Source organism: Euprymna scolopes, chromosome 23 (assembly GCF_053919585.1).
Source record: "Euprymna scolopes isolate OS-2025 chromosome 23, ASM5391958v1, whole genome shotgun sequence".
Taxonomy (NCBI): domain Eukaryota; kingdom Metazoa; phylum Mollusca; class Cephalopoda; order Sepiida; family Sepiolidae; genus Euprymna; species Euprymna scolopes.
In genome coordinates this window covers 90,206,496-90,219,245 of record NC_136504.1, presented here as the reverse complement: position 1 = coordinate 90,219,245, position 12,750 = coordinate 90,206,496, and the positions used below count along the sequence as shown (strand labels likewise).

General features: G+C 34.7%; 1 protein-coding gene across 4 annotated transcripts in view; it reads right to left on the bottom strand.

Moving 5' to 3' along the window:
• Positions 1-12,750, bottom strand: part of LOC145246048 (atrial natriuretic peptide receptor 1-like) — a 1,646,502-nt gene that overhangs the window by 476,933 nt on the left and 1,156,819 nt on the right. For 2 of the 4 annotated variants that reach the window (XM_080107889.1, XM_080107892.1), the window contains exon 10: positions 9,877-9,984. The exons of the other annotated variants lie outside the window; for them this stretch is intronic. In XM_080107889.1, the coding sequence (XP_079964015.1) occupies positions 9,877-9,984 (108 nt within the window). The remainder of the gene's footprint in view (positions 1-9,876; positions 9,985-12,750) is intronic. 4 annotated transcript variants of the gene reach the window in all.

Genomic DNA, 12,750 nt, shown 5'->3' with positions numbered 1-12,750 from the left:
CCATTATTTTTCCAGATTCCGATTTGATAAAGATCTCTAAATATTTAGCTATAGAGTTATTTTTTCCCCGATTTACGTAAAAATGCATGTTAAATGTGCTGATATTTTATTACACATAAACACTTTGTTCTACTGATTGTTTAACACATTTACTCTTACCATTATACCAGCTTTAAACAAGATTAAAAAAATTAAAAGAATCGTTTTAGCATCGGAAAACAGACACAAATGTTTCCAATTCCGACATTGCCAAATGTTCCTATTTTTCCGATTCTGATTAATCATCCACACACACACACACACACACACACACGTGTATTTTTTATTTATTATTATTATTATTATTATTATTATTATTTACGTGCATAAAGGATGCTTATGGACACGAATGTTTCTAGCTTTAAGCCGTCGCCCGCATAGGTTAGGATCGAACGCATGGCACCAGTATCCGCAATCTGATGCTGTATAAATGTGCTACCACGGATCACCACTTAAACGCATAATGTTTTCGTACGTAAATAATATTTTATAATAAAAATAAATAAATCCGTCCCATAAATAATAAGGGCGATTCCTTCATATATACATACGAATAAGAGTTCATAACAAAACCCACTAAGATAGCGAAAAAACATTTTTAAAATAAAAATAACAGCGTTTCAAAGTTGTTAATATCGCTAAAAAAATGTCAACAGCAAATATTATACATATATATACACCCACACTTCAGAATAATGGAATGCAATAGACCTACTGATATGGAAAGCCAGTGATTATTGGTCTTACAAAATATTATTGGCTGTAATATTTTATAAAGGCAATCTCAGCTAAATGAGAATTGCTCAATGTACCAGATAGAGAAAATAAATCATAAGTAATTTTAATTTTATGATGTGAAATGGTTAAATTCCAAGTCTAGAATTTTTATTATATGCAAGGCAAAGGACATATTTCAATAAGTATGTGCATGTGTAATGTACATGAGTGTTTCGCTTGACACTCCAAGCAACGATTATTTTGTAAAAGTAACTAGATACTTAAAATCAGTAAGTTCATGATGATTTTTATGGCCTAATTTTGATTGAATGAAACACATTGTAAAAATAATAGAATCGGCATCAATCAAACAATTATTAAACGATCATAAACGCTCGTTCACAAAATATATAATAAAATTTACTTACGAACCTCTGAAAAAAAAGTTGATCAAAATGTTAGTAAAATATTGCGGTAATCTTATACAGATAGCTGAATGAAATAAAGCATAAAAGGTTAAGTTATTTCGTTTAACAGCACATTCACATTTATGGTTGTTTAATTATGGAAACCATTTGTTTCTAATTAAATGTTTTCTCATTTAAGACACAAATGTAAAGAATCTTCAATTCATATCTTTCTAGTTGTTTCAATGTATCCAACAATGTTTCAATGTATCCAACAATCACGGATGAATCAGCTGGTATCCAGAAGAGACACGTTGAAATTATATACCATTTTGTTTTTGTTTTTGATAAAGTGTTCTCTGTACGTGTCTTTCTCATATATGAAATAGAATTTATAGTTGGTTGAAGCATAGTTGGTTGAAGCATAGTGCGTAGTGTGAAAGGGACTGCGTTTATTCCTATGACAATGAAGTCGGCCTGGAAACAGTTTATGAAGTAAAAGAATAATTACAATATTGAAGGAATGTCAATAAATTTTAACTATATATATTTATTTACAAACCTAGTGCGTCATACAAAATTGTAGGTGTGACGACACGCTTATATATATATGTGTGTTTACAAACAGGCGGTTGGAGTACTGTAACAGTGGTGGACGGATGTTTGTTTAAATAGACATTCAGACAGGTTATTTGCGGGCATCGCTTCCGTGGTGGAGTGAGAGAACTGCCGACAGTTCTAGGTTCAATCCTTGGCTTGGGAGAGGTGCTAGTCAAGCGACACTGATGAGTTGTGATACAACGAAACCGGACTGTATGTCGATGACTATATATATATGTATATAATTAAGAAATGATTGTAATTCCTTCAACATGGTAAGTTTTCCTTTACTACATAGACTGTTCCCATAAAAACTGGATATCATTATCTTCAAACATATCCCCTTTCATATCTATACATTTATTTATTTCTATGTCAAAATCTGAATAATTTATAGAGAGAAGTACTACGGAGAAATTTAAAAAAAAAATGGCATTTCATTCATGTATTGATATTTTTCTTAGTAATTTAGCTGTAATAGAAATGACAAAAAACCAACAAACAAACGATTATTAAACGGTCATAAAACATCCGTTTAAGAAATACATTAAAACAATACTTACACATCCCTGAAAAAAAAAAAGTTTATCAAACTCGTAAAAACATAATATGATACTCATGTACGGAGAGTTATATTGTGGATTCTGATTTAAAATAATGCGTTGCTTTACAACGCATTAGTACAGAAGACATGTCTATAAAAGCACATGTGTATTTATGTTTTCGGAACAATTCCTAAACAATTTATCACTCATTACGAACATTGTATATAAAGCAACTTCTGCTTTACCACCTACCACGTTGAAATGAAGCGTAGAAAATTATTTTTTATTCCTCTCAATCGACCAATCAACTATGTTATAGGTAATCTTTCTTGTGATTTCTTGGTTTTGTCGAATTACAGAATAAAAAAATGATTTATTCTGGTGGAATAAACGTTGAGTTTACATCACTTGGAAAAGATGCAGCATACCACGTATGAGATAGTTGTTCATTTAATGTAGCCATGCTGAAGGCAACTTATTTAGGTGTCAAGTATTAACCAAGAAAGAATGGGAATGCCTACTAAATACTATCCTAAATGTTTTTTTAAAACCATCTGGCATAATTATATTTCCCATCATAAGTACACCTTGACCATATATGCAAAATAACATATTCTAAACCTTAATATGATCTCCATAGCATTTTTACACGTTTCTTCTCGTGACGAATACGAGGGGCGTGAATAAGCAATACCCTTGACGCACTTCCAGTTGTCTGATCTAGCTGAAATTTTGCATGTCCAATGACCTATATCTCTACGGGGTATGTGGCAAATTACAGCTCTGAACTAATTGTAGTTTCTGTTTTATAGGTGTTTGAACTGAGTCAGGTGTGAAATGGAGCCTGTTGAATGTCGAGCAGTCATCCGGTTTTTGTATTTGAAAGGACGCACACCACAGGAGACGTTTGATGAAATGAAAGAAACTTATGGCGATAATGCCCCATCATATGACCTTGTAAAACGCTGGCATCGTGGATTCAAACATGGCTGGAAGTCTATGGAAACAGCTCTCAGATCTGGTCGCGCCCCCTTCTGTCATTGAGGAGGCATCTGTCAAGTTGAGGCTGCCATTTTGAAAGGTCGGCGAATTACTATTCGCCAAATAGCCCAAGATGTCAAGATTATTACAGGGTCTGTGAAAACTATGATTCATGACCATTTGCATATGCATAAGATGTCTGCCAGATGCATTCCCAAGTTGCTCCCACCATTCCAAAAGCGAAAACGTATCGAATGCTCGAGGATGAATTTGGAGATGTGACAAAAAGATGAGTCAACGTTTTTCAAAAGATTGATTACACAGGATTAAACCTGGGTGCATCACTATGGTCCAGAGACCAAAGCCCAGTCAATGCAGTGGAAGCACTTGGACTAACCACCCCCAAAGAAGGCAAGTGTGCAACCCTCCACTGGCAAGGTCATTCTCACAGTCTTCTGGAACCAGGACGGAGTAATGATGACAGATTTCCTGGCAAAGGGTACCACAATTACAGGAGCCTATTATGCTTAACTTTTAAGGACATTAAGAGAAGCTATCAAAATCAAGAGGCGGGGCAAGATCAGCAAAGGTACCCTCCTCCTGCAGGACAACGCTCCGGTCCACAACTCGCATGTCGCCAGATCAGAAGCACGGGCGTGTGGTTATGAAATCTCCCCATCCTCCCTACTCTCCTGACCTTGCACCCTCTGACTTTCACCTCTTCCCAGTCATGAAGTTGTTTTTGAAAGGAAAGCGTTTCTCAGATGATTCAGCCTTGGTTTCTGAAGTCACGTCGTGGTTAGAGGACCAACCTGGGGTGTTTTACAAAAAACGGTCTCCAGAGCTGCATCGAACGATGGGAGAAATGCATAACTCTGGGTGGTTCCTATGTAGAGAAAGACTAATAACTGTGCTAAGTTTCGTTGCTCTACTACTATAGGAAGTGGACCAGGGGCATTACTTATTGCACACCCCTCGTAGTTCATCTGCAAGTGATGATGTATATAGTGACAGTACTAAGCTAGATATTACACCATTATGCGTATGTATTTGATTCCAGGAATACTTTGTCAATGGGTGGCCATCGAGAAAAACCGAGGTTAGATTTAATTAAACGAATTGTAAAAAGAAGAGTAATCAAATTATTTGACAAATAAATTCTTGCTATGAGGAGCTTGACACCTTTCTAAAACTTTAGTAGGTATGTCCAACATGTTCTCTTGTGAGACAACAACGACAGGCAAATTTTCTTGTAGTATAATTGTGTTAACAATTTCAAATCTTGGCCGAAAAGATTGCATGCATTGAAAATAAATTAAAATATACTTACATTTTGAACAGGTATAATTATTTAAGAGCATTCAATGTTTATGTTCATACAGGGTGACCCCAACCTCCCCCACCCAAAAAACACCATAAAATCTTTAAAATTCAGCAGCCATCCTACTATCCAAGTAGATTTTAACAAATGACTTAATCTGTCCCACATTTGTCAACCTAATTTCAGTCTTGATTGTCCGAAAATCTTTGTTTTATGTAAAAAAAAATCTTTGTTTTATATTAAAAAAAAAAGCTTACTTGGATAAAAATGTCAATACCTCTGGAATTGCTCTCTTGGTTATCCTCTTAATAAGTTTGTAATTGTCCTTATTAGTTGAAGAATTATCTGGTCATAGTCTTTAGAGATATTATCCTTGAGATAAGTCCACAGATAAAAATTGCGGAGGGGGCATTGCGGTTCGGTTAATGTAAAACTTATTAAAGAGCACGTCTCTACTGATGAGACGACCACCAAAGTGTCATGGTACCTATTTAAAGAAACCATAAAAAGTGTGGAAAATTGCCTCATCCTGTTGAAACCATATTTTATATCTATGACTGCACACAAACTTCTTAACCATTAAGTAGCGCTAAGTGCTGATGAACGTAGAAATTAACATACACAACGAAACAGCAAGGAAACAAAAATAGATATTAGGGGCACTTAGGTGATCTGCTTATCAGTAGGAAAGGTGATCCGAAATGTGCTTCACACTTACCGAATATTAACCTCAAAGATAAAAAATCGAAATGTATTTACAGAGTTATCTGAAAGATATTGTCGATCAAAAGATTCCTTTACAGAAGGAGATAATAAAAAGCAAAATAAAAGGCAAAGCCAAGAAAGGTGTTGTTCAGAGTTATTAATAATTTTTCACATTGTATTCATGTGAGAGCAATAATGAAAACGGTTTGTGCATTCCTGATTGAAAACATTCTCAACAAGACTGAAGGTTTAGGTGAACCAAATATGGTTTTGTTAAAAAAGTTGCGAATTTTATAGACGATTCAATCGATACCATTTTTGTGGCTAGGGTTAGGGGTCACCTTGTATTATGATGATTGTGTAAAATATGAATGAGTTATCGATTAAAATCAAAGAGGCTCAAAGGAGCCTCATCAATAAATCAATATTTTTTCGCCTGCATTTTAGTAATGAGTAGTTAGCCTTAAAAACATAATTTGTCTTCGGACCATTGTTTCACCTACGCTGATTTTTTTTTTTTACCAGCCTTGAGCATCTCTTCAAATGTGGTGTTCGATAATTATGCAGTTTATTTAACAGAGCAGAAACCGAAAAAAATATACAACATTTAATAAACATTTAGTTGTCTATCGATCTGTATAGGTTTTAAGTGTGGAAACGGATTGCAAGTTTTAATATATCTGAATATTTTATTTTTACTTTAGTTTAGACGACATCTAGTCTGTTAAAGACGGTTATCTCATTTGAGATGGTCACTAACGTCCGGATAAAAATATAAAAAAAAAACGTATCCTACCGTTAACTCTAAGTTTAAATAAGCTCACTATTCAGACTGGCTAAAGATATTTGTTAAAACTATTTTTAAAGGATGTAGCTTCGCAAACGACGGATTAGTCGGCTATTTTAGATACTTTCTGTATTCGAAATGTGAACATTATTAAAAAATAATGTTGAAATAAAACAGTTTTTAAACAGTTTTATACTTTATGAATGTCGGTATTAAATTAAACTTAAATGCATTTAGTAGAATTATTTGTTGTCTATTTTGTTTGTTTTCAATTTCTGATTTGTTAAGTATATTGTATGATTGCATAATATTTATTTATGGGCGTCGATTTTTCTTGTGTTTGAGGAATGGATTTTACTCGGCCAAAGAACGTTTTTTGTAATTTTTAATGTATTTCTCGGCGATCACTTACTAATGCCATTGTTTGTTGGTTACGTCATGGCAGAACATGGGGAATAGGTGTTTGTTCATTTGCCACCCAAGCCTAATTAGGTTTCAAGATTTGTTTATTTTATTTCAACATTGTCTTTAAATATAATAAATAAAAATATTCAGAAACTGTTTTTCCACATTTTCACAGGAATAATAAATAATATTTGCAAAAATACGTACATAGACATATGATGTTAAATGGGCTGGTAAACAGTCCAGCTAGAATTCGTCACTGACAACTTTCTCAACTTCAAGCACGTCTCTATCCACTGCCTCTGCCAACAAACATTTTATCAGAAAACTGACCCCATTCCATTTGCATACATGTGCAGTGGAAGATGAGATCTCGTGAGATTTCATGAGACTACACCTTATAAATCCATGGCTGCCATCTTTAATTTATCTTTCTCTCAGATCTCATCCGAAGGTAAGTTGTATGACCGCACGACACACACACACGGGGGCGCTTTCCTCTTTGATTATTACATTCAATTCTACAACATATCTATTAAAAAAAACAGTTTCCAAATATTCTTATTATCTTTAAAAACAATATTTTTATCTAGAAATTATGCGAAAATTAAGTAAACGGGAAATCGTAGAACGTAATTGAATGGGGTTGACAAATGAGCCAACACCGTCTATTTACTATAACGTGTCATCACTAGAGCTATGAAAAGAGCATATTTTTTTAATTGGTTTGATTCCCGAGTATATATCCGACACAGTTCGACACAGCTAATACACCGGGAACCAGAACACTTTAAATAAAATCATATAAGATATCAACGGATACACACTCGAGAGTCAAAACAACAAAAAGATGCTGTTGTCCTAGCCCTAGTCATCACGTAGACAGTAGGCAATGGCACGAGTAATTTAATATGCTTCATTAATTTTTCTCGTATTAATAACCAATATGAGGCGTTTAGGTTTTGGTTAGGAAAGGGACTTTTTTTCTGAAGTAATTTTGTTTTTAAACCCCCCCCACATGCTCATTAATGAAGCCCAACTGTGTCCGAGAATAAACGTTCAAATATAAATTTATTTATCTCTTTGCTAAGGACAGATGCGATTTTGAAGAGCCAACAGACTAGGATAATCATATTCCACATAAAATAAATAGTAATAGAGGTAACAATGGCGGCTGCGTAAGGAAAGACGGTTAACATCGTGCATCAAACAAGAATTAATCAGTGTGAAATCTTACATGCAAAAAATGCTTGTATGAATAATTACGAAGACAATAGTCCGAAGGAAAATGTAATTCTTTCGATGAGAATTGATAATTTGTGTTACTTGGATTATTGTAATTAATTTTGTAATCTTAGATGTAATTTTTACAAACGTTTTGGTCGAACATTTTCCGGTGCATCGTTTCGAATTGCGCAATCTATACGGAATTTTGAATTAAACACGTTATCTAATCTACGGGGGTAGTTCTTGTGGAACAAAGTAAACATTATATAGAATGAAGAACGGTAATGTTGAGGACATAAAAAAGAAGCGCATATGTTGAGCGACTATACTCTCCTAAGTAGAACTAGTATAGAATTCAATACAATGTTTGAACAAATAATTATGAATAGTAGATTAGATAACCAGAATATTCTCATCACTGTCTAAATTATAGAGAAACCCGCTTTCCTAAGTACCTTAATTCACTTCCGTTTAAATGTAAATTCCTGATGGCGGTGTGGAAGAAGGCTAGCAAGTAAAGCAAAGGTTGACTTAGTTAATACTTCCTGCACTAGTGATGATTGCTTAAGCATGAAAACACAGGTATAAAAACCATTGATATTTATTGACAAATATTATATTTATTTATTAGGACTTTTGAACATGTGCCAAATTGATGCTTGAATATCGTCAAAATTGTGTTCTTTTTAAATTCAACATTCATCCGTATTAATCTCTTATATATTGAACGAATGCGGTAATACTTAGTACGCCGCACCTTATCATAATAAAGGTCCATCACAAATTTCAACTATATCGGTACAGTAGTCAACAGAAAGAATAATATATATATATATATATATATATATATATATATATATATAAGGCTTTCCTTTTTATTTTATTTTTTTCATCCTTATATAGTTTAATTCAATTTTGTAATTATAAACATTTTGGAAGTCGAATTACGTAGGTGCTAAATCTGCGATAGGTTAAATTTAGTTTCCTATTTCTTCCGGAAATTTCAACTGCATTCTTTATTTTTATATTTCTTTTACTCAAAGCTTCTTTAGTATATATATATATATATATATATATATATATATATATATATATATATATATATAGCGATTAAGCTACACTGAATATTCCGCGTTTCATCCACTCTAGGACTCTTCAAGCTTATGCGCGAATTCTGTGGTTGTTTGTCGTTTTTATACGCTCCTCTTCTATTGAGATTTTAGATACTAGAAAGCTGATTGGCTAACTAAAATCTCAATAGAAGAGGAGCAGATGAAAACATCCAAGTTGTAGTCCGTTTTTAAGTCCAATGTTAACAAATTCCTAATGAACCGCCCCCCTAATTAAACACTTCAGCAAATCTCCACACTAACGTAATGTACTTGCAATAACTCTTATCCCTGAGTGGCTTCCGGGCCTTGATAAGTGGTGATCACTGTGTAAAAAAAAAAAGAAAAAAAAAAACAACCACAGAATTCGCGCATAAGCCTGAGGAGTCCTAGAGTGGATAAAACGCGGAATATTCAGTGTATCTTAATCTCCATATATATTTTATAAATTACTAACTAGCTCTACCTACGTTTGAGCACTTTTGAAGTAAATACTTCAAGTTTACGCATAAATTTATATTTTCGTATATTAATTTTATGTGAGTAAATTAAGTAGTTATATATATATATATATATATATATATATATATATATATATATATATATATATAGTAGTAATAAAAGTACATATTAAACTAGATTAGATTTAAAACTCCCAAAATCTAAACTAGAATTGTCCATACACATCCCTGGCGCAACGAATAAGGGGTTGAGTAGCAATTTGTTCCAAGTTACACTCTGCGAAAACTGAACCTTTCCATCCCCACAACAGCCGATTATAACTAGTAATACAATATAAATTACTTAACACTTCAAGCTGCTCATGGATGACTGGACAAGACTAATAGATCCTAAGTTCGACATGAAGATTCCGGAGTTCGTAATGATGCACCTAATGAAAACGGAAGCTTGCATAAACCGAAACGTTGTAAAAAAATAACCTCGAGTAGACCGAGAAATGTAAATAATACAAGTTAAATGATTTGTTATAATTTTTGAATATCATTTTTTTTTTTTTTGCTTATTACTGTACCTCATCCAAATCGTCGATGTCGGACAAATTGATTATTATTCTACTATTACGGGGTTTTATAAAGCGATTCGTTATTCTTTGCAGGCACCCATCCGGATCGTTTTTATCCTAGGAAATAAACAATAATTTCTAAAACAGGGATCGAAAGAAAAGCACAATAACATAAAAAATGCCAATTATTAAAAAGAGATTTTTAGCAAATGTCTATATTGTTGAGAAAATCAATAGCATACACGCGTGATCATGTTTGTATGTGTAAATGATGAAAAATGTTTTGATATACATAGCTTCAAATACGATTGATTTCCCAAGTATAGGTAGATGTTATACCCTCCGATCGAGTATAACTATCTAATCATACTGAATGACGCACACTGAATTGTGAAACAAAGGTTGCACAATCACTAACCACTTCTCTCCTGAATCAACACTGAATGATTCCAGTGACAAATAGATGTTCAGGACGACTAAAAACAAGTCTCAGGTACGCATATTCAAAAGGAGGATCCATTCTGTACAGGATGGAACAATTAAAATTGTTGCCCTAGAAAATACGACGATTCCATTTACGTTTGATGTAATCCGGGTCTCTTGTTAGTTGTGTACAAATCCCAAGAGCGACAGGAGTCTTCTATCATGTCTGAAAGTAACACAATGTTCAATGAGTTAGGAGATATGTGTTGTACAAATTATTCTCTCTACCGATACAAGTTATGGCAACAAGACCGTTTCCAGCCCCTTTAAAATGCATCGATGGATCGCGACAGATAACAGAGACGTGCCCAAGGTGATGAAAACAAAGTTTTCGGCCACGGTTATGGTCTTTGGTGTGGTTTCAAGTGAGAGCCACATCATGCTACCTCACATCTTCGAAGTCAGATTGAAAGTCAACACCAAAGTGTACCTGGATGCGCTGAAGAGTGTGGTGATCCCCTGATGCAATCAGGTTGCAGCTCGCAGATCCTGGATGTGGCAACAGGAATTGGCGCCAGCCCACGTCCAAAGAGACACAGGCCTGGCTTAAGCAGTGCTACGACTTTGCACCCTTCTTTTATGGCTTCCCCTCCTCCCAGACCTGAACTCGCTGATCATACGTCGAGAACATCACCAATATGACCTCGCAGAACACCAAAGCTAGCTTTATCGCCGTCATTCACCGAGTATTCACCGAGTATTCACCGAGCTCCCGCTTGCGCTTGTGGAAAAGGCTTGCGGACCCGTATCTAAGCGGTGATGTAAGCTGAAGGCGGCTACATTGAATAGGTGTCAGCTTTACTACATAATCAATTTATCTAAATTGTTTTCTTTTTCAATAAAAGTTATAAAATAAAGCGGTAGTTTTGTTTTCTTTAGGGCGACACTTTTATCGCTCCACTATCCACTGACGAGGTTCAACGATGCCTAACTCTATGATCCAGTGTTTCAAAGTGACTATACCATATCCTGGAACCAAAATATCCATCAGATTCCTTTATTTACAACATCTAGCACGAGTACCCTCCTGAAAGCATCTCATTTCAGACGTAATTCTCTACTAGTACAAAAGTGAAATATGTCCTAAGATCTGAGAAGGGTTTCCTAAGAGTACTCGTTTCTGCCTTGACAGGGTATAAAACCGTTTCAAAACTTAATGGGCGAGGGTATTTTGCTTCCATACTTGCTCTTTCTCACAGATGAGACGTTGCGAATCTATCTCTGCTTTATCGTTACCTTTATAGCAGGTGCTCGACAGAGCTTAAATTAAATGTCTCACCTCTAAAACATTAGCAACAAATACTCGCTTAGCTAGAACGACTATCAACTACTTCCCTTATTCTCTATCTGTGCGTCGTTATTCTAACATAGTAGATGGATAAATATCTCTGTGAGAGGATCAAATATTATTCGTCTAGGCCGGGTGTTGCCATATGCATCCACAAAAACATTAGAAATGGAACAAAAAAAAAAAATCCTGACGACAAAAGCATTTGCGAATGCTTATCTTATTTGCTTTGTTTTTCAATTTTATTCTTCAGTTTTTGCTTTAGCTTGGACATACTACCAGATGCCAGATATTCGCCCGCTATTTATCAAACTCTAATTGAGAGATCTTTTAAACATTCTATCTCTTTTAGTGCAATTGCTTGTATTTCCCTTGTACTTGGGTCACTGGGTATATTCGCCAGTATTTTATTTGCAATTCATTTCCATAAGTCCGATTGCTTTTATAACTACTAGGTTGATAAACATCTTCCTAAGATACCAGTTTATGTTCATGCCCGTCTTAAGACTTTGATATTTTATCATCTTCCTTCCAGCTCTGTTAAAGCCAGCATCATTAGGCACACTGCTTTCAACTAGGGTTGATATTCTCTCTCTCGCTCTCTCTCTCTCTTGTCCTATATAACTATGCTAGGTTTAATCTCTCGCTTTTCTAGATACATATCTGTAAGAATTGCATTGTCATAGTAAATTGCGTATGATTTATTTACAACAGTTCTTTCTGCTACATAAACCCGAAGACTTGCTGCTTCACTTGTATATTCAACCTTTTACAGATTGTTCAGCTAAGATATTTACACAATCGATTCGCGCATTGTACAACAGCCGTTCACAGAAGACCTCTACAGCTATTTTCGTATGGCAGAACTTGCACCTGCCATTGCCGAGACCATTCATCTCTTAAAAAGCATTGGTCATCAAACCTTGATCTTGGCCATTACAATCCTTTCCTAAAATTACTAAAATGATCCTACTTTTATTTAACGCGAGAGAATGTGATCGATGAACTACAAGTAAATCGATATCATCAACATAAACCAAAGATCGCGCAGGAGAAACAAATGCACTCCAAAATTAATCAAACCATCAAGCGTCACAACGAGGCTATGTACA